We start from the raw sequence: 22930 nt of genomic DNA, 5'->3' as shown, positions 1-22930 counted from the left end.
CTCGCTCTTTCTCCTTTACCCTCTCGGCTTTGCTCTCTGCGCCTCTCTTGGTCCTTGATTCTCCCGGCACTGCACTCAGCCTCGCTCTAGCTCCTTTATCGTTCCGGCTCTGCTCATTCTGCACTCTGCTCTTGCTCCTTTATCCGCCCGGCTGTGCTCTCAGTCTCACTCTTGCTCCATTATCCTCCCGGCTCTGCTCAGTCTTGTTCCTTTATCCTCCAGGCTCTGCTCAGTCTCGTTACTTTATCCTTCCGGCTGTGCTCGCAGTCTCGCTCTTTTATCCTCCTGGCTGTGCTCTGATCCTCGATCCTGCTCCTTTATCCTCCCATCTCTGTTCTCAGTCTCGTTGTTGCTCCTTTATCCTCCTGCCTCTGCTCTCAGTCTCACTCTTGCTCCGTTATCCTTCCGGCTCAGTTCTCAGTCTTTCTCCTTTATCCACCAGGCTCTGCTCAATTTCACTCCTTTATCCTCCCAGCTCTGCTCTCAGTCTCGCTCTGGCTCCTTTATCCTCCCAGCTCTGCTCTCAGTCTCGCTCTGGCTCCTTTATCCTCCCAGCTCTGCTCTCAGTCTCGCTCTGGCTCCTTTATCCTCCCAGCTCTGCTCTGAGTCTTGCTCTGGCTCCTTTATCCTCCCAGCTCTGCTCTCAGTCTCGCTCTGGCTCCTTTATCCTCCCAGCTCTGCTCTCAGTCTCGCTCTGGCTCCTTTATCCTCCCAGCTCTGCTCTCAGTCTCGCTCTGGCTCCTTTATCCTCCCAGCTCTGCTCTCAGTCTCGCTCTGGCTCCTTTATCCTCCCAGCTCTGCTCTCAGTCTCGCTCTGGCTCCTTTATCCTCCCAGCTCTGCTCTGAGTCTTGCTCTGGCTCCTTTATCCTCCCAGCTCTGCTCTCAGTCTCGCTCTGGCTCCTTTATCCTCCTGGTTCTGCTCTCAGTCTCAGTCCTTTATCCTCCCGGCTCTGCTCTCAGTCTCTCACTCTTGCTCCTTATTCTCCTGGCTCTGCTCTCAGTCTCTCACTCTTGCTCCTTATTCTCCTGGCTCTGCTCTCAGTCTCTCACTCTTGCTCCTTATTCTCCTGGCTCTGCTCTCAGTCTCACTCTTGCTCCTTATCCTCCTGGTTCTGCTCTCATTCTCACTCTTGCTCCTTATCCTCCTGACTCTGCTCTCAGTCTCACTCTTGCTCCTTATCCTCCCGGCTCTGCTCTCAGTCTCTCACTCTTGCTCCTTTACCCTCCCCGCTCCTTTATCGACAGCAAAAAGCCCTGGAGTGCTTTTAAAATTCTATGACCATAATCTAAATTAAAATATACAAACATTTTTAAGCATGCCACATGTAAAGTTATGTAATAATGTAGTGTAGATTAAACTCATTTCTCAGATTTAAAACAAATAACCAAAACTTATAAATAATCAGCTTAAAAAAATCAACAATAGTAATGTCTGTTTCAAAGAAAGAGCAAAACAACTGTTGGAAAAACTTCTGCATGCCTTTAAACACTTGTTAAAAAGTTGCCTGTTGTTTTCCATCGATATCTGTTGTTAAACTGCTTGCTCTCAATGGGCGGAACCCAGGCTGTACTCGTCATAATGGGGCGGGGCTGCGCTGCACTGCTCCTGTTCCAGGCTGGAGGCCCCAGGCTATCAAAGAGGAAGGAGGAGATTTTTCTTTCAAAATCAGCGGCCCGTGACTTCCACCCGCTAGCTGGAAGTTAGGGGCCATTAGTTTAATAATTGTCCAAACGTTCGCATTGGGGGTTGTCCTATCTCAAAAAAGCAATGGAGAAGAACGTCCTTTACTGTACTCGGGCGCAAGTTGTCTCCTGTGAAATGTGTGTTGCCACTGGAGAGAAAGGGTGTATCGCCGTCAAGTGGGTATTGAACTCTCGGAAGTATTATCTGCTTGGCTGCAAAGATTCTTCTCATCCCCGGTCATGCCTCCTGACCTGGATCAGACAAACTAAAGAAAAAAAATGCTGGTGTGAACCGTTGGGTTTGAGCCTTCTGCCCTTTAACTACTGAATAACCTGTTGTGCTGGTGTCAAGCATGGACACATTGATGTTCGTGCTCAGGGCTTTTCTGCTGTGTGTGTGGGCGGGGAGGGCAGGGGTGATATCTGATATAGCATTGGGCAGGGGGGTGGTGGGAGGTGGAATGTTATACAGTATTGGGCAGGGTGATGGCATGGAGTGGTATATAATATAGCATTGGGCAGCGTTGTGAAGGGGTGGTAGGTACCTCCTTACATGTCTGTTTAATTGACTATTGCCAGAACTGTGCAGCAGGTTACATTAGCAATGTTGGCCTGAAGGTGGCTCACCACCACCTTCTCAATGATGAGAAACAAAGGGTGGCCGAGACAATGACACCAACATTTTGATAGTGAATTTTAAATAATGTATGAAGCTCTCAGCATCGTGAATACCTGCTCCAAAGGCCAAACCCATCCAGCTGACAGCACGTCCTGCATGTATTCTTGTCCAGGACTGGTAAAGTAGCCAGGAGTTTCCAGAAAGAGTAGAATGTACACTCCATGGGGCCGGGATGCCCCCTGTCCTTCTATCTATTAGTCTATTCACTGATTCATCATAGATGTTTACAGCAAGAAAACAGGCCCTTCGGCCCAACTTGTCCATGCCATCCAGTTTTTACCACTAAGCTAGTCCCAATTGCCCGCATTTGACCATATCCCTCTGTCCCCAGCTTTCACATATAACTCTAAATGTTTTTTTAAAAGACAAAATTTTACCCGCCTCTACTACTGCTTCTGGAAGCTCGCCACCCTCTGTGTGAAAATATTGCCCCTCTGGACCCTTTTGTATCTCTTTCTCGCTCCCCCCACCTTAAACCCATGCACTTTAGTTTTAGACTCCCCTATCTTTGGGAAAAGATGTTGACTATCTATCTTATCTATGTCCCTTATTATTTCATCGACCTCTGTAAGATCCCCCTAAACCACCTACGCTCCAGAGAAAAAAAGTCCCAGTCTATCCAGCCTTTCCTTGTAACTCAAACTATCAAGCCCGGTAGCATCCTCGTAAATCTTTTCTGCACTCTTTCTAGTTTAATAATATTCTTTCTATAAGATGGTGACCAGATCTGTACACAGTATTGCAAGTGTGATCTTACTAATTTCCGAATGGCCTCCTTCTGCACTGTAAATTCTATGAATTTTTTTTTGTACATCTTCAGCAACTCCTGTATTCAATATTCTGATCAGTGAAATCAAGCATGCTGAATGCCTTTTTCACCACCCTGTTCACCTGTGACTCCACTTTCAAGGAGCAATGAATCTGTAATCCTAAATCTCTTTGTTCTATAACTCTCCCCAACTCCCTACCATTAATTGGGTAGGACCTGCCCCGATTCGATCTCCAAAATGCATCGCCTCACATTTATCCAAATTAAACTCCCATCTGCCATTCAGCAGCCCACTGGCCCAATTGATCAAGATCCCGTTACAATCCTTGATAACCTTCTTCACTGTCCACTGAGTCACCAACCTTGGTGTCATCTGCAAACTTACGAACCATGCCTCCTAGATTCTCATGCAAATCATTAATATAAATAACAGATAAATAATCAGAAATAAACTTGGCATCAAAACGTATTTGGCCAAATAATAATCGATCAATGAAGCGACTTTAGAGTAGCCATGTTGTGGGTACAGTGGAAATCAATTCCAAAGAGGCAAAGGATGTTAGGAAAGAGTTAATGTTCCCTAGTACTTAAATTGGAATTGGGATTTTAATTGTTTAATAGACTTCTCTTATTGTTTAATAGACTGCATTGAAGAAGAGATTGCTGAACACAATAAACTTGGAGTTGAAGAAGTCAATAATTGTTTATAGTTCCTATTATAGCTTAACACTGTTCGCGCTTGTGAGCAAACAGATTTCTTTGGACGGAAGACTATTTTCTGAATTCTACTCTGAAGAGTGATTTAGCGTAACTTAGAAAACAAATAGCTGAATCCAAGTATAGAATTTCAGGGTATGGCTACCTACCGTTGTTTTCCGAGGGTCAACCCCTCGAACAATGGAAGCATGAAGTTACCATGTGGACATGGGTTGCATCCCTGCCCAAGAAAAACAAGAAATGGCCTTGGCACTTTAATTTCCTTACAAAAACAAAATAAGGTGCAAGATATTTTGCGAATTGGAGCCGGGGCAATTGGACTTAGATTAAGTTTTGGATACATTATTAACTTTCATGGATAAGATTTACCAAAGGACGACTTATTAACTGTTGATGAGGTTTGGTCAGATTTTGACATTTAGAAAGATGGAAGAAACCTCCATAGAAGAGTACATAATGGAATTTACAGATTGTTTGCAAGGCTGCAAATATTCAGTCTAGAAATTCTTCAATTGGTGCTTGTGTTCAAGTTCAAGACTCTGCTGAAGTTATAAATATGGGTAGGCTTCTGGTTTTGACAGGTGTTAAATTTGTAGAAAGACACCTCCTGTTAGAGACTCTAACAAAGCTCTTTAGCAAATATTCCTTCCCGGCAGCCTTCATGACACATATGGGCCAATTTTGATTTTGATTTATTGTCACGTGTACCAAGGTACAGTTAAAAGTTTTGTTCTGCATACTGATTAAGCAGATTGTTCCATACATGAAAAAACATGGGACATACATCGGGCAAACATAAATACACAATGTAAATACATAGGCGCAGACATCGGGTGAGCATACGAAGTGTAGTACGACTCAGTGGAGAAGATGTGTGAAGAGATCAGATCAGTGCATAAGTCCATAAGGGGGTCATTTAGGAGTTTAGTAACAGCGGGGAAGAAGCTGTTTTTGAATCTGTTCGTGCGTGTTCTCAGACTTTTGTATCTCCTGCCAGGTAGAAGAAGTTGGGAAAGTGAGTAAGCCGGGTGGGAGGGGTCTTTGATTATACTGCCCGCTTTCCCCAGGCAGCAGGAGGTGCAGATGGAGTCAATGGATGGGAGGCAGGTTTGTGTGAAGGACTGGGCTGTGTTCTCTGTAATTTCTTGCGGTCTTGGGCCGAGCAGTTGCCATACCAGGCTGTGATGCAGCCAGATAGGATGTTTTCTGTGGTGCATCAATGTGAACATGCCGAATTTCCTTAGAAAGTATAAGCGATGTGCTTTCTTGGTCATAGCACCGACGTGGGTGGACCGCGACAGATTGTTGGTGATGTGCACATCTCTGAATTTGAAGCTGTCAACCATCTCCATCTCATACCATTGATGCAGACAAGGGTGTGAACAATACTTTGCTTCCTGAAGTCAATGACCAGCTCTTTACTTTAGCAGACATTAGGGTTTTCTATCTCCCTCCTGACTCATCGTTGTTTGAGATTCGACTGACTACGGTCGTGCCATCAGTGAACTTGTAGATGGAGATGGAACCAAATTTTGCCACACAATCGTGTGGGTATAGGGAGTATAGTAGCCTTATGGGGCCCCGGTATTGAGGACTATCGTGGCGGAGGTGTTGTTTATCCTTACTGATTGTTGTCTATGGGTCAGGAAGTTGAGGATCCAGTTTCAGAGTGAGGAGCCAAGTCCTTGGTTTTGGTGCTTTGATATGTGGTTGGCTGGGATTATGATGTTGAAGGCAAGCTGTAGTCAATGAATAGGAGTCTGATGTAGGGAGTCCTTGTTGTTGAGATGCTCCAGGGATGAGTGTAGGGCCAGGGAGATGACATCTGCTGTGGACCAGTTGTCGCGGTCCATAAAAGAAGATTTATAACTAAAAATAACAAGGACAGAAACACCTTCAAGAAATTTGGCAGGCGGAATTAATTTGGAAATTTCAACAGAAAAATGAACCCTAGAATGCCCAAGGTGTGGTCAATCGGTGTATTAGGTGTGAGTTCAAAGTTCCATTATGCAATAATGTCCGAAGAGATATAGGGAACCAAGAGACAGAAGACTATGAAGAGGAAGATATTGACCAAAGAGAAGGCATTGTCTTCGTAACTAGAAGTTTCAGTCCAGTCATGAATATGCTGGTCTCAGAGTTCTTCAGTTGTGCCATATTGCACAGCAGATATACATCTACAGTATCTGGAGTAGACTGGTTAAAATGTTACCAGGACTCCTTAAGTAACACCGGCCAGAACAAAGTTAAGGAATTTGGAAGTTCCACGAGTTTCAGATTTAGGGATGATAAACCATTAAATCACTGAAAAGAGCAATGATTCCTTGTAAAATCACTCGAAGGAATCATTTTAATAGCACGGATGTTGTCTCCATCAAAATATCTTTTTTATTTAGCGGACCATGAATGAAGAAAGCACTAGACATGGAAAACGAGAAGCCATCGTATTTGGAAAAACTATATACATAAATTTGCGCAGCCGAAACACTATATCCCATTAATTATCCTAATTTTTCTTGTAAAGAAGTTAAAGAAGTTCTGTCAGCATCCGAGAACAGGAGTCCAGAAAATAATAAGTTGATAGTGTTCAAGTTTGTTCATCTGTCTTTACAAAAAGTGTCCGCACGAACAAATCAGCTCTCCACCGTGGGACGAGGCAGGGATGTCCTCTGTCCCCCCTGCTGTTTGCACTTGCGATTGAGCCGTTTGCCATCGCAGCACGGTAGCATTGTGGATAGCTCAATTGCTTCACAGCTCCAGGGTCCCAGGTTTGATTCCAGCTTGGGTCACTGTCTGTGCGGAGTCTGCACATCCTCCCCGTGTGTGCGTGGGTTTCCTCCGGGTGCTCCGGTTTCCTCCCACAGTCCAAAGATGTGCAGGTTAGGTGGATTGGCCATGATAAATTGCCCTTAGTGTCCAAATTACCCTTCGTGTTGGGTGAGGTTACTGGGTTATGGGGATGGGTGGAGGTGTTGACCTTGGGTAGGGTGCTCTTTCCAAGAGACTCGATGGGCAGAATGGCCTCCTTCTGCACTGTAAATTCTATGTAAATAAAGAAGTTCGGGAGCATGGAAAGGAGTAGTGTGGGGGGGGGGGGGGGGGGGGGGGATAGAGCATAGGGTGTCCTTGTATGCCGACGACCTGCTGCTGTATGTGTTGGAACCGAGTGTGTCGATAGAGGGGATATTGGAGCTCCTGCGAGTATTTGGGTCTTTCTCGGGGTACAAGCTGAACATGGACAAGAGTGAGTATTTTGTGGTGTCTCGGCCGGGGGTGGGTGGGCTGCCATTCTGTAGGTCAGGGACTCATTTTAGGTATCTGGGGGTGCAGGTTGCCTGGGAGTGGGGGAGGCTTCGCAGGTAACATCACTAGTTTGTTGGGGAGAGTGAAAGCTGATCTGGCAAGGTGGGATGGTCTCCCTCTGTCACTGGCGGGTCGGGTACAGGCGGTTAAAATGAATGTGTTGCCGCGATTTCTGTTTATTTTTCAATGCCTACCGATTTTCTTGTCAAAGGCTTTTTTCAGGGAGATTCAGGGAAGGATTACCTCGTTCATATGGGGAGGGAAGGTGGCCAGAGTGAGAAAGGTGCTGCTACAGAGGGGAAGGCAGGCAGGGGGTTTGGGTCGTCCGAATTTGATGTACTACTACTGGGCGGCGAATGGGGAGAAGGTGCGGAGCTGGGTCAGAGGGGTTGATTCCCAGTGGGTCGGAATGGAGGAGAGTTTGTGCAGGGAGTCGGGATTAAAAGCACTAGCAACAGCGCCACTCCCGATAGCTCCGGGGAAATACTCAGGGAGTCCGGTAATAATAGCTTAATTGAAAATCTGGAGGCAGTTTCGCCAACACTTCGGGTTGGGGCGGGGTCAAGGGAAATGCTGATTCGGGGGAACCACAGATTTGAGCCAGGGAAGTGGGATGGAAGTTTTCGGAAATGGGAAGAGAAGGGGATTAAGACGCTAAAAGATTTGTTTCTTAGGGGTTCAGTTTGCAGGATTAAGGGAGCTGGAAGTGAAGTATGGGCTGGAGCAGGGAGAAATGTTTAGATATATGCAGGTTCGGGACTTTGCCAGGAAGGATATACAGAGCTTCCCGGAGGAACCGGCCTCCATATTGCTGGAGGAGGTGCTGACGACAGGGGGATTGGAGAAGGCAGTAGTGTCAGCGGTGTACGGAGCTATTTTGGAAGAGGATAAGGTACCACTGGAAGGGATCAAAGCAAAGTGGGAGGAAGAGCTGGGAGAGGTTACAGAGGAGGGGGCCTGGTGTGAGGTGCTCCGGAGAGTGAATGCCTCCACCTCATGTGCGAGGTTGGGGCTGATACAGCTGAAGGTGGTATGTAGAGCACACCTCGCGTGGGCGAGGATGAGCCGATTCTTTGAAAGAGTAGAAGATGTGTGTGAGCATTGCGGGAGGGGGGTCCGCTAATCATGTTGATATATTTTGTTCCAGTCCAAGGCTAGGGGAGTACTGGAAGGAGGTGTTTAGGGTAATTTCCAAGGTGGTGCATGTGAAGCTGGACCCGGGTCCCCGGGAGGCCATATTCAGGGTGTCGGATCAGCCAGGGTTGGAAACGGGTGCGGAGGCAGATATCGTAGCCTTCGCCTCGTTGATCGCCCAAAGGCGGATCCTGCTGGGATGGAGAGCAACCTCTCCACCCTGTGCCCTGGTGTGGTGGGGGGACCTGTTGGAATTCTTGACCCTTGAGAAGGTTTAGTTTGAACTGAGGGGAAGCTTGGAGGGGTTCTACAAGTAATGGGCATTATTCATTATGCACGTTCAAGAACTGGATAACATCGAACATGAGTTGGGGGGGGATGGGTGGGAGGGTTGTGGGGGAGGGGGGCTGTGTGTATTAAGGGTGACTATTGGTAATCCCTGATTCCTTTTTAAAATTTGTTTATGTAAACATACGGGCTGATGTTTGGGGGTTGGTGGGAGGATGGGATCGTTGTTATTGTTATGGGGATTGACATATCTGTTGTTGATTATTGTTCATTGTTGGTGGGTGTAAATTTGGGACAAAATGTGAAAAAGAAGAATAAAAATATTTTTTAAAAAATAGATAGCAGTGGTCACACCCAAGGTGCAGGCAGAGAAATGGGTGACCACCAGAAGGGGCAGGTAGTCAGTGCAGGAATCCCCTGTGGTTGTCCCACTCTCGAACAGGTATACCCCTTTGGATACTGTCGGGGGGATAGCCTATCAGGGGAAAACAGCAGCAGCCAGAGCAGTGGCACCACGGCTGGCTCTGATGTTCAGCCAGGGGGGCAAAGCGCAGAAGAGCAATAGTCATAGGGGATCTATAGTCAGAGGCGCAGATAGGTGCTTCTGTGGACATGAAAGAGACTCCAGGATGGTATGTTGCTTCCCTAGTGCCAGGGTCCAGGATGTCTCCGAACGGGTAGCGGGCATCCTGAAAGGGGAGGGCAAACAGGCAGAGGTTGTAGTACATATTGATACTAATGACATAGGCAGGTGTGGTGAATGTATTGTATTAACCATTCACCATGTATTACACTGTACCCGCTGTTTCCCATGTGGCTCCACCTATGGACCATTGTACGATATTACTCTGAATGTATCATGTTGGTTCCCTTGTGGGCTCCGTCCCTTGAGGGGAGGTATAAAGAGCAGCTGCCCTGTAGGCGGCCCTCAGTAGCAGAGCAGTCGCAGGCAGGCACTGTTCTAGTCAATTAAAGCCATAGTTTACTTCCACTCACTGTCTCACGTGAGTTGATGGTCGCATCAATTTAATCGACTACAACACCACAATGGGATCGGCCCTCAAACCTGACCAACTGGAACTCGACCCACAGGCTACGGAAGCCCAAGGGATTTTGTTCGCACTGGATCCTGAGTGAACCCTTGGATCTCTGTACAACTCGAGGTAAACTCCACATTCGCAGACGCCCTCGCGATGCTGAAGCGTCTATATGTAAGGCCGGTGAACGAGGTGTACAAGCGACACCTCCTTACCACTCGCCGCCAACGCCCCGGGGAATCGCTGGAGGAGTACCTACGCGACCTCAAATTCCCCTCACGAAGTTGCAACTTCCAGGCCATGACGGCCTCTCAACATATGGAACCCGCCTTCTGGGATGCCTACGTGGCTGGAGTCAGGTCCAACTCCGTGAGACAGCGCCTACTAGAGAAAGGTGCCCTCGACCTAGAAGAGACCGTAAAGCTAGCCTCCTCGCTAGAAGTAGCGTTCCAAAGCCTCAACGTGTTCCCGTCTGATCACGCGACACCCTCGTGGACCCCCAACCACGTGGCTGCCCGCCCAACCCGGGGGTCTACCCTGCTATTTCTGCGGCCAGCACCAGCACCCCAGGCAGCACTTCCCGGCCCGTAACGCGAACTGCAGCATCTGCGTCAAAAAGGGACACTTCGCCAAAGTTTGCCTGGCGAGGTCCAAATCCTCCAAGTAGCAGGCCCCACTCTCAGACTCACAGGCCCGCAGACCCCGCAGTGTGGCTGCGTGCCTGCCGGCTCCACCCCCTCCGGACGCGTCATCTGCCTCGTGCTGTCCGTGGGGGCAGCCATCTTCAACTCCGCACAACATGTGCGACTCACGGGGCCCGCCATCATGGCCACCGTCTCCCACGCGGCCCGCCACGTGTGACTCATGGGGGCTGCCATCTTGGATGCCATCTTCCTCGCCACCCGACATGTGCGACCGACGGAGGCAGCCATCTTTGGACCACCCCATCACCTCCGACCACGCCAGCTACCCGCAACTCGGCACGGTCACCCTCGACCAGTCACGACTAAAACACCTCCGGAAGTCCATGATGACCGTCCGGATCAATGGACATGTAACGCCCTGCCTGCTCTCCAGGAGCACGGAGAGCTTCATTCACCCAGATACGGTAAGGCGCTGCTCGCTCCAAATCTTTCCTGCACTTCAAACAATCTCCCTCGCTTCTGCATCGCACTCAGTGCAGATCCGGGGGTACTACGCCGCAAACCTTGCAACGCAGGACATCAAGTAAGCCAGTTTAAAATTATATGTCCTCCCCGACCTCTGCGCTCCTCTCCTGTTGGGACTGGACTTCCAGTGCAACCTCAGGAGCCTAACCCTGAAGTTCGGCGGTCCCCTACCCTCTCTCACCGTATGTAGCCTCGTGACTCTGAAGGTCGACCCTCCCCCGCTCTTCGCAAATCTCACCGCCAACCTCAAGCCTGTCGCCACCAGAAGCAGGAGGTACAGCATCCAGGACAGGATGTTTATCAGGTCTGAGGTCCAGCGACTCTTGCGGGAAGGGATCACCGAGGCCAATAATAACCCCTGGAGAGCTCCGGTGGTGGTTGTCAGGACCGGGGAAAAGAAACGGATGGTTGTAGGCTACAGCCAAACCATAAACTGGTACATGCACCTCGATAGCGGACATGGTGAATCAGATCACACACTACCTGGTGTTCTCCACGGTGGATCTGAAGTCTGCTTACCACCAGCTCCCAATCCGCCCGGAGGACCGCCACTACACGGCCTTTGAGGCAGACATCCGCCTCTTCCACTTCCTCCGGGTCCCCTTCGGCGTCACCAACGGGGTCTCGGTCTTCCAAAGAACGATGGACCGAATGGTGGACCAGTACGGACTGTGGGCCACATTTCCGTACTTGAACAACGTCACCATCTGTGGCCACGACCAGCAGGACCCCGACGCCAACCTCAAGAAATTGCTCCAAACTGCCCAAGCCCTCAACCTCACTTATAACAAAGAGAAATGCCTTTTACGCACAACGAGACTAGCCATCGTCGGCTACGTCGTGGAAAATGGAGTTCTCGGACACAACCCCGACTGTATGCGCCCCCTCCTGCAACTCCCCCTCCCCCACTGCCCCAAGGCCATTAAAAGGGGCAGCACTGTAGCATTGTGGATAGCACAATCGCTTCACAGCTCCAGGGTCCCAGGTTTGATTCCGGCTTGGGTCACTGTCTGTGCGGAGTCTGCACATCCTCCCCGTGTGTGCGTGGGTTTCCTCCGGATGCTCCGGTTTCCTCCCACAGCCCAAAGCTGTGCAGGTTAGGTGGATTGGCCATGATAAATTGCCCTTAGTGTCCAAACTTGCCCTTAGTGTTGGGTGGGGTTACTGGGTTATGGGGATAGTGTGGAGGTGTTAACCTTGGGTAGGGTGCTCTTTCCAAGAGCCGGTGCAGACTCGATGGGCCGAATGACCTCCTTCTGCACTGTAAATTCTCTGTAAAAGGTGCCGAGAAGATGATCAGAGGATTAGATAGGGTGGACAGTGAGAGCCATTTTCCTCGGATGGTGATGTCTAGCACGAGGGGACATTGCTTTAAATTGAGGGGAGATAGATATAGGACAGATGTCAGAGGTAGGTTCTTTACTCAGAGAGTAGTAAGGGCGTGGAATGCCCTGCCTGGAACAGTAGTGGACTCGCCAACACTAAACGCATTCAAATGGTCATTGGATAGACATATGGACGATAAGGGAATAGTGTAGATGGGCTTTAGAGGGTTTTCACAGGTCGGCGCAACATCGAGGGCCGAAGGTCCTGTACTGCGCTGTAATGTTTTATGTTCGGGTTCTTTTATTACACCCAGGGACCCCAACTATGCGGACAAAGTCCGCCCACTGATCAAAGACACCATCTTCCCACTGGTGGCTGAGGCCCGCCAGGCCTTCAGCAGCATCAAGGCAGATATTGCCAAAGCTGCGATGCGCGTGGTGGACGGGTCCGTCCCCTTCCAGGTGGAGAGCGACGCGACAGAAGTCGCCCTCGCCGCCACCCTCAACCAGGCAGGCAGGCCAGTAGCATTCTTTTCCTGTACCCTCAACGCCTCCGAAATTCGATACTCGGTTGAAAAAGGAGGCCCAAGCCATTGTAGAAGCTGTGCGGCACTGGAGGCGCTAGCTCGCTGGTAGGAGGTTTGCCCTCATCACTGACCAACGGTCGGTAGCCTTCATGTTTGATAATACACAGCGGGGCAAGATCAAGAACAATAAGATCTTGAGGTGGAGGATCGAACTCTCCACCTACAATTACAATATAGTGTATTGTCCTGGGAAGCTCAATGAGCCCCCAGATGCCCTGTGCCCTACGTGCGCCAGCGCGTAAGATGACCGACTCCAGGCCACTCATGATGACCTCTGCCACCCTTCTCCTCCCATCAAGGCCCGCAACTTGCCCTACTCCACCGAGGAGGTCAGGGCCATGACCAGGGACTGCCAAATCTGCGCGGAGTATGAGCCGCACTTCTATCAACCGGATAAGGCCCACCTGTAAAAGGCACCCCCCCCCCCCCTTTGAGCGCCTCAGCATCGACTTCAAAGGGCCCCTCCCCTCTACCAACCGCAACACGTATTTCCTAAACATCGTTGACGAGTTCTACCGCTTTCCCTTTGCAATCTCTTGCCCTGATATGACTGCGGCCACCGTCATTAAGGCCCTATATAGTGTCTTCACCTTGTTCGGTTTCCCCATTTACGTCTGCAGTGACCGGGGCTCCTCATTAATGAGCGACGAATTGCATCAGTACCTGCTCGGTAAGGGCATCGCCTCGAACAGGACTACCAGTTACAACCCCCAAGGAAACGGACAGGTGGAGAGGGTGAATGCGATGGGCTGGAAGGCCATCCTCTAGGCCCTACGGTCTAGGAATCTCCCCGTTTCTCACTGGCAGGAGGTCCTCCACGACACGCTTCACTCCATTAGGTCCCTCCTTTGCACGGCCCCTCATGACCGCCTGTTTGTTTTCCCCAGGAACTCCACCTCCGGGGTTTCGCTTCCGTCCTGGCTGAAGACACCGGGGCCCGTCCTACTCCGCAAACACGTCAGGAGCCATAAGTCCAACCCCATGCTCGAGATGGTCCAGCTCCTTCACACCAACCCCCAGTACGCATACGTAGAGCACCCCGACGGCCGACAGGATACCGTTTCCCTCCGGGAACTGGCCGGTTCCACCACCGCCGCCACCCCAACCTACCCCCCCCCAACCTATGCCGACCAGCGCCTCTGCCCCAACATGGCCTCTGCACCCCCTCCTATACTCCCTCCCCCCTTCACCGACCCACCGGAATGAAGCTCCAGAAGACACGCTCCCGGAGTCCATGTCTGAGCCCGCACCACCCATAGGTTCACCACCCATGCCCGCATGGATGAGTTCGACACCCGGGCCAGCTGTGATACCAGAGCACCGGCGATGACGATGCATGATTAGGGCGCTAGACAGACTGAACCTGTGAACCCTTCGCCCCGCCGGACTTCAATTTTTTAACAGGGGGTGAATGTGTTGAAGGCGATATGGGAAGAGATCAGGAATAAGAAGGGTGCAGTCACAATGTTGGGGGTTTACTACAGGCCTCCCAACAGCCAGCGGGAGATAGAGGAGCAGCCAGGTAAACAGATTTTGGAAACAAGTAAAAACAACAGGGTTGTTGTGATGGGAGACTTCAACTTCGCCAATATTGACTGGGGCTCACTTAGTGCGAGGGGCTTGGACGGAGTTTGTAAGGAGCATCCAGGAGGGCTTCTTAAAACAATATGTAGATAGTCCAACTAGGGAAGGGGCTGTACTGGACCTGGTATTGGGGAATGAGCCCGGCCAGGTGGTAGAAGTTTTGGTAGGGGTGCATTTCGGGAACAGTGACTACAATTCAGTCAGTTTTAAAGTGCTGGTGCACAAGGATAAGAGTGGTCCTTGGGTGAATGTGGTAAATTGGGGGAAGGCTAATTATAACAATATTAGGCGGGAACTGAAGAACCTAGATTGGGGGCGGATGTTTGAGGGTAAATCAACATCTGACATGTGGGAGGCTTTCAAATAGTCAGTTGAAAGGAATTCATGTTCCTGTGCGGAAGAAGGATAAATGCGGCGAATTTCGGAACCTTGGATAACGAGATATATTATAGGCCTCGTCAAAAAAAAAAAGGAGGCATTTGTCAGGGCTTGAAGGCGAGGAACAGACAAAGCCTGTGTGGAATATAAGGAAAGTAGGTAGCATGGAGTCAGGAGGGCTAAAAGGGGTCACGAAAAGTCATTGGCAAATAGGGTTAAGGAAAATCCCAAGGCGTTTTACACGTACATAAAAAGCAAGAGGGTAGCCAGGGAAAGCGTTGGCCCACTGAAGGAGAGGCAAGGGAATCTATGTGTGGAGTCAGAGGAAATAGGCGAGGTACTAAATGAATACTTTCCATCAGTATTCACCAAAGAGAAGGATTTGGTGGATGGTGAGTCTTGCGAAGGGTGTGTAGATAGCCGGGGTCACATTGAGATCCAAAAAGACGAGGTGTTGGGCGTCTTGAAAAATATTAAGGTGGATAAGTCCCCAGGGCTTGATGGGATCTACCCCGGAATACTGAAGGAGGCTAGAGAGGAAATTGCTGAGGCCTTGACAGAAATCTTTTGGATCCTCACTGTCTTCAGGTGATGTCCCGGAGGACTGGAGAACAGCCAATGTTGTTCCTTTGTTTAAGAAGAGTAGCAACGATAATCCAGGGAAGTACAGGCCGATGAGCCTTATGTCGGTGGGAGGGAAATTACTGGAGAGAATTCTTTGAGACAGGATCTACTCCCATTTAAAAGCAAATGGACATATTAGCGATAGGCAGCATGGTTTTGTGAAGGGGAGGTCGTGTCTCACTAACTTGACAGGAGTTTCTCGAAGAGCTCACAAAGATGATTGATGCAGGTAGGGCAGTGGATGTTGTCTATATCGACTTCAGTAAGGCCTTTGACGAGGTCCCTCATGGCAGACTGGTACAAAAAGTGAAGTCACACCTGATCAGGGGTGAGCTGGCAAGATGGATACAGAACTGGCTAGGTCACAGGCATTGAGTAGCAATGGAAGGGTGTTTTTCTGATTGGAGGGCTGCGACGAGTGGAGTCCCGCAGGTATCAGTGCTGGGACTTTTGCTGTTCGTAGTAAATATAAATTATTTGGAGGAAAATGTAACTGGTCTGATGAGTAAGTTTGCAGACGACACAACAGTTGGTGGAATTGCAGATAGCGATGAGGACTGTCAGAGGATACAGCAGGATTTAGATCGTTTGGAGACTTGGGCAGAGAGATGGCAGATGGAGTTTAATCCGGACAAATGTGAGTTAATGCATTTTGGAAGGTCTAATGCAGGTAGGGAATATACAGTGAATGGTAGAACCCTCAAGAGTATTGAAAGTCAGAGAGATCTAGGTGTACAGGTCCACTGATCACTGAAAGGGACAACACAGGTGGAGAAGGTAGTCAAGAAGGTATACGGCATGCTTGCCTTCATTGGCCGGGGCATTGAGTATAAGAATTGGCAAGTCATGTTGCAGCTTAGTTCGGCCACACTTGGAGTATAGTGTTCAATTCTGGTTGCCACACTACCAGGAGGATGTGGAGGCTTTAGAGAGAGTGCAGAAGAGATTTACCAGGATGCTGCCTGGTATGGAGGGCATTAGCTATGAGGAGTGGTTGAATAAACTCGGTTTGTTCTCACTGGAACGCGGAGGGTGAGGGGCGACCTGATAGAGCTCTACAAAATTATGAGGGGCATAGACAGAGTGGATAGTCGGAGGCTTTTTCCCAGGGGAGAGGGGTCAATTACTAGGGGACAAGGGGCAAGGTATAGAGTAGATGTACGAGCCAAGTTTTTTTACACAGAGGGTAGTGGGTGCCTGGAACTCGCTGCCGGAGGAGGTGGTAGAAGCAGGGACGATTGTGACATTTAAGAGGCATCTTGACAAATGCATGAATAGGATGGGAATAGAGGGATATGGACCCAGGAAGTGTACAAGATGTTAGTTTAGACGGGCAGCATGGTCGGCACAGGCTTGGTGGGCCGAAGGGCGTGTTCTCGTGCTGTACTTTTCTTTTTTCTTCTTTGTGAATAGCTGGGGTCCCAGCACTTATCTCTGCAGTGCTCCACTGGTCACTGTCTGTCAATTTGAAAAAAACCCATTAATTGATACTCTTTGCTTCCAGTCTGCCAACCAGTTTTTTTTTATCCATCTCACTACACCACCCCAATCCAATGTGCTTTAATTTTACATGCTCATCTCTTCTGCGGGACTTTATCAAAATCCTTCTGAAAATCCAAATAAACCACATCCACTGGCTCCCCCTCATCAGTTCTACGAGTTACATCCTCAAAGAATTCCTGTAGATTTGTCAAGCATGATTTCCCCTTCGTAGACCCATGCTGACTCTGCCTAATCCTGCCCCTGTTTTCTAAGTGTTCTGCTATAAAATCTTTGAAAATTTTCCCCACTGCCGACTTCAGGTTTACTGGTCTATAATTTCATGTTTTCTCTCTACTTACCTTTTTAAATAGTGGGGTTACATTATCTATCCCCCGATCTGTTGGAACTGTTCCAGAGTCTATGAAATCTCGGAAGTTGCATCCACTATTTCTAGTGCCACTTTCTTAAATTCTCTGGGATGTAGAATATCAGGCCCTGGGAGACCTATAGTGCATATGGTGTAGTGATTAGCACTGCTGCCTGCGGTGATGAGGGCCTGGGTTTGGTCCCGGCACCGGGTCACCGTCTGAGTGGAGTTTGAAAATTCTCCCGATGTCTGTGTGGGTTTCACCCCCACAATCCAAAGCTGTATTGGTGGATTGGCCACGCTAAATTGCCCCTTAATTGGAAAGAAAAAAAATTGGGTTATCTAATTTTTTAATTAAATTGTGAAGACCGAGCCAAAGTGTGTCAGCTTTGACAAAGAATCATCCAGACTTGAAACGTCAGCTCCCTTCTCTCTTTCAGATGCTGTCAGACCTGCTGCAATTGTCCAATATTTTCTGGTTGTGTTTCAGATTCCAGCATCCGCAGTAATTTGTTTTTTCCAAAGTATGTATTTTGTTGCATGGCCATTTCTTTGTTTCCCATTATAAATTTCCTGTTTCTGACTGTAGGGGACCTATATTTGTCTTCACCAATCTTTTTCTCTTTGCTTACCTAATAGAAACCTTTCAGTCAGTTTTTAATTTTCCTGCAAGCTTCCTCTCATGCTCTATTTTCCCTTTCTTAATCAATCCCTTGACCCTTCTTTGCTGATTTCTAAACTGCTCCTAATCCTCAGACTGTTGATTATCTTGGCCAATTTGGATGCCACTTCCTTTTGTCAAATATGGGGCGGGATTCTCCCCTACCCGGCGTGACAGAGGGTCCCGGAGTAGGGGAGTGGCACCAACCACTCAGGGGTCGGACCTCCCCAAAGGTGGGGAATTTCCCCACCTTTGGGGGCCAGCCCCGTGCTGGAGCGGTTGGCACCAGAAGACTGGCGCAAAAAACCGGCGCCCCCGGCAGCGGGGCTGGCCAAAAGGCTTTTGCCGGTCGGCGCATGCGCCAGTGGTGATGTCAGCGGCCAGCTGCCGCTGACGTCACCACCGGCGCATGCGCGATATGGGTTTCTCTTCCGCTTTGCCGTGGAAGAGAAATAGTGCACCCAGGGCACTGGTCCGGAGTCTGAGCGGGGAGCCCCGATCGCGGGCCAGGCCACCGTGGGGGCACCCCCGGGGTTCGATCGGCCCCCGCCCCCCCCAGGATCCCGGGGCCCGCTCGCGCCGCTGATCCCGCCGTTACAGAGGTGGTTCAAACCTCGGCGATGGGAGGGGCCTCCCAGCGGCGGATATCGGCCCATCCGGGCCGGAGAATCACCGCAGGGGCCTCGCCGATCGGAGTGGCGAGATTCCCGCCACTGCCACTTCCCGTGTGGTGGAGAATCTCTGCCACGGCGGGGGCGGGATTTTCGGCGGCCCCAGGCGATTCTCCGAATGGGGGTCGGAGAATTTCGCCCATGATCTCTAATTTCCCTTGTAAGCCATTATTTGCCACCTTTCCCATTATACTTTGGTGCCAGACAGCAATAAGAAATTGTTGCTGTCCCCCCCATGCAGTCCTTGAATGTTTGGCATTACCTATTGTTATGGGCCAGGGTTTAGAGAACTCCAAAGTATATCATGGAGATTACCTGACCCACAACCTTTACTGGATTGTGGTATGGTGAGCACACGGCCCACTCTACAGGTGTGGTGCAGCAGAACTCAAAAAGTTTTCTTTAAAGCAAAACAATGTTTATTCTATGAACTCCGATAACCTTTTTTAAAACATACACTGAACATCTTAGCAACCATCAATTCAAATACAACCCCCAAAGAATACAACATTCTCAGTAATCCTTAAACTTGTCTTTTAACATCCATATGACAAAAAAACCCTTTTGAAAGAAGCACATCAGGTTTAAATTCTCTACTGAGAGCAGTTATCACTCTGAATTCACCAAATGATCTAGTGATAGTCTTTAGATTGCAGAGAGAACAATATTACACCTGATCCTGAGATGCTGAGCACCTTCGGTCTGTGCGCATTCAGGATCCCTGACATTCCTGTTGCTTGCCATTTTAACAAAAGACCCTGCTCCCATGCTCACATGTCTGTCCTTGGCCTGCTGCAATGTTCCAGTGAAGTGCAGCACAAACTGGAAGAACAAAATCTCATCTTCCGGTTAGGCACGCTACAGCCTTCCGGCCTGAACATCGTATTCAACAACTTCAGATGATCAGCCCCACCTCGACCCATTTGTTTTCATTTCATTTTAACTGTCTTTTACCATTTTTTAATTTCTTAATATACATTTAATTCCCCCCCCCCCCCAATCTTATCCACCTTTCCTGCACCTTTCTCCTCTTTGCTTCCCCCTTCCCCTCCACCCACACCTATAGTTCATCCTCTGATGTTAGTTTCTCTGCAGTTTGGCCTTTCACATCTTTTATTCTCTCTGGGGACTGCCATTAGCGCACTCACCTTGATATCTGAAGCCATTAGCACCCGGTTTGCCTGGGTTTCTGTGGCTATGACTCATCTTTCATTCTCACTCCACAGTATAAATATTTCCCACTCTCTCTGTCTGTTAGCTTTGACAAAGAGTAATCGAACACGAAATGTTAGCTCTTTTCTCTCCCTACAGATGCTGTCAGACTTGCTGAGATTTACCAGCATTTTCCCCTTTCGTTTCAAAATTACACCTTCTTTGGCTGGCTGCAGCTCCAACACTAAAAACAAAACTAAAAAACACAGACACTTCCAAAGCTTTTCCTCAAAGCAAAACTAAAAAGCAGAGCCAGAGCTCAGCTCCACCCACACCCTGACATCACTGCAGCAACTTGAGCAGATAAACATTTCTTAAGTGACATTCCCGTGATACCTCCCCCCATCAACTTCAAGATGGTTTCATTTTTCATCTTTTCACGATTATTTAAGGTATGAAGACAGTAAATATACTTTTTTGTTTCAAAAAACAACACACGCAAACAGGTATAATAACATAGCCCATTTTAGTTCTTCCTCCTCCACCGAACCGGCTTCTCGTCATCAGTTCGATCGAGACAAAGCATCAGCTATCATGTTTTCTCGTCCTGCCACATGAATTATTTTAAAATGAAATGGCTGTAACAATAAACTCCATCGAAACAGTCTCACATTGTTATTCCGGAATCGCTACAAAAATGTCAATGGATTATGATCAGTATAGATAATTGTGTCAGACGGATTGCTGGTCACATAAATTTGAAAATGTTGCAATGCCAGCAGCAAGCTCAAGGTCACCTTCTCAATCGTAGAATACTTCATCTGGTGAGAATTCAATTTCTTCAAAAAATAACCAATAGGCCCTTCGTCGTCATCTTGTAGAAGCACATCACTCGCATCAACAGCCATTTTGAATGGTTTTGTGTAATTTGGGATGGCTAACACCGGAGCAGTGGTTAACACAGCCTTCAGGATGTCAAATGCCTTTTGACACTCCGCTGCCCAATTGAATTTGTTACGCTTCTCGAGCATGTCCGTCAGTGGCAGCACGGGAGCACAAGTGGATAGCACTGTCTGTGAGGAGTCTGCACAGTTTGCGTGGGTTTCCTCTGGGTGCTCCGGTTTCCTCCCACAGTCCAAAGACGTGCAGGTTAGCTGGATTGGCCATGATAAATTGCCCTTAGTGACCCAAAAAAGGTTAGGAGGGGTCATTGGGTTACGGGGATAGGGTGGAAGTAAGGGCTTAAGTGGGTCGGTGCAGACGCAATCGGCCAAATGGCCTCCTGCACTGTATGTTCTATGACTATGTCAATGAAGTGACTGCACTGCTAAAATTTGGTACAAATTCCCGGTAATATCCACTCATATTTCATAGAATTTACAGTGCAGAAGGAGGCCATTCGGCCCATCGAGTCTGCACCAGCACTTGAAAAGAGCACCCTACCCAAGGTCAACATCTCGACCCTATCCCCATAACCCAGTAACCCCACCCAACCTAAGGGCAATTTTGGACACTAAGGGCAATTTATCATGGCCAATCTGCCTAACCTGCACATCTTTGGACTGTGAGAGGAAACCGGAGCACCCGGAGGAAACCCACGCACATACGGGGAGAACATATATAGATACATAGAGCATACAGTGCAGAAGGAGGCCATTCGACCCATCGAGTCTGCACCGACCCACTTAAGCCCTCACTTCCACCCTATCCCCATAATCCAATAACCCCTCCTAATCTTTTTTGGTCATGATGGGCAATTTAGCATGGCCAATCCACCTAACCTGCACGTCTTTGGATTGTGGGAGGAAACCAGAGCACACGGAGGAAACCCACGCAGACACTGGGAGAACGTGCAGACTCCACACAGACAGTGACCCAGCAGGGAATCAAAACTGGGACCCTGGCGCTGTGAAGCCACAGTGCTAGCCACTTGTCCCACCATGTTGCCCACTAAGAAATCACCAAATTACCAAGAAATCGCGTTATTTCCCATTGTGTCGAGGGTATCGGAAACTCCCCAATAACTTTTGTTTTCACATCTCGTGGGACTCTTCAACCCTATCCAATTGTATGGCCGAAAAAGTGATTTGGGCTTTTCCAAATTCACTTTTGCCGAGTTTTATCACCAAACCCCTCTCCTGAAGATGATCGAATAACTCCATTAGATGCATCAAATGTTCTCTCCATGTCTGGCTAAAAATGACCAGATCGTCGATGTATACCGCACAATTGGATAATCTGAAACAACTTTGTTAGTTAACCATTGAAATGTGGCTGGGGCGTTTTACATGCCAAATGGCATAACTTTGAATTGGTATATACCATCTGGAGTCACAAAAGCTGAAACTCCCTTTGCCCTTTCAGATAAAGATACCTGCCAGTAACATTTAAGTAAATACAGTTTGGAAATGGAAATTGATTGTCCAACTTTCTCAATGCAATCCTCCAAACGTGGAATAGGATAACATAGAACAGTACAGCACAGAACAGACCCTTCGGCCCTCGATGTTGTGCCGAGCAATGATCACCCTACTTAAACCCACGTATCCTAAACCCGTAACCCAACAACCCCCCCCCCCCTTACCTTACTTTTAAGGACACTACGGGCAATTTATCATGGCCAATCCACCTAACCCGCACATCTTTGGACTGTGGGAGGAAACCGGAGCACCCGGAGGAAACCCACGCACACACGGGGAGGGTGTGCAGACTCCGCACAGACAGTGACCCAGCCGGGAACCGAACCTGGGACCCTGGAGCTGTGAAGCATTTATGCTAACCACCATGCTACTGTTCTGCCACCGGATAAGAATCTGTTCTTGTAACTGTATTAACGTTTCTATAGTCCACACACAATCATTGGGTACCATCCGATTTTGGTACCATCACGATTGGTGAGCTCCATTGGCTGCAACCCACTTCAATTATCCCATTTTTAAGCATTCTTTCAATCGCCTTGTTAACCTGTGCCAATTTTAAAGGGTTAAGTCTATATCGATGTTGTTTAATTGGGACAGCATTTCCCACATTTACATCATGTATAGCCATTTTAGTACTTCCCAACTTATCTCCACAACTTGCCAATGTGACATCAGTAACTCTTTCAGGTCAGTTTGTTTCTCCTCTGGAAGGTAACTCAACAATTTATCCCAATTTTTAAGAACATCCTCGATTCCCAATTTAATTTGAGGTATGTCAAATTCACAGTCATCTGGATTTGGTTTGTCACTTTGAGTTAGAATCATTAAAGCCTCCTCCTTTTGCTCTCCTTCCCTTCCAAAGTACCTTTTAAGCATATTCACATGACACATGCTATGAG

The 22930-nt window shown here is 48.6% G+C and overlaps 1 protein-coding gene across 1 annotated transcript in view; it reads left to right on the top strand.

The window, feature by feature from the left end:
* LOC119965012 (soluble guanylate cyclase 88E-like) overlaps positions 1 to 22930 on the top strand; it is a 678135-nt gene that overhangs the window by 321750 nt on the left and 333455 nt on the right. Inside the window, exon 8 of the mRNA XM_038795212.1 lies at positions 22072 to 22085. Coding sequence (XP_038651140.1) covers positions 22072 to 22085 — 14 coding nt within the window. The remainder of the gene's footprint in view (positions 1 to 22071; positions 22086 to 22930) is intronic.

The sequence above is a fragment of the Scyliorhinus canicula genome, chromosome 4, assembly GCF_902713615.1.
Source record: "Scyliorhinus canicula chromosome 4, sScyCan1.1, whole genome shotgun sequence".
In the NCBI taxonomy this organism is placed as follows: domain Eukaryota; kingdom Metazoa; phylum Chordata; class Chondrichthyes; order Carcharhiniformes; family Scyliorhinidae; genus Scyliorhinus; species Scyliorhinus canicula.
Note: the sequence above shows the minus strand (reverse complement) of the source record. Positions and strands in the feature narration are given on the sequence as shown.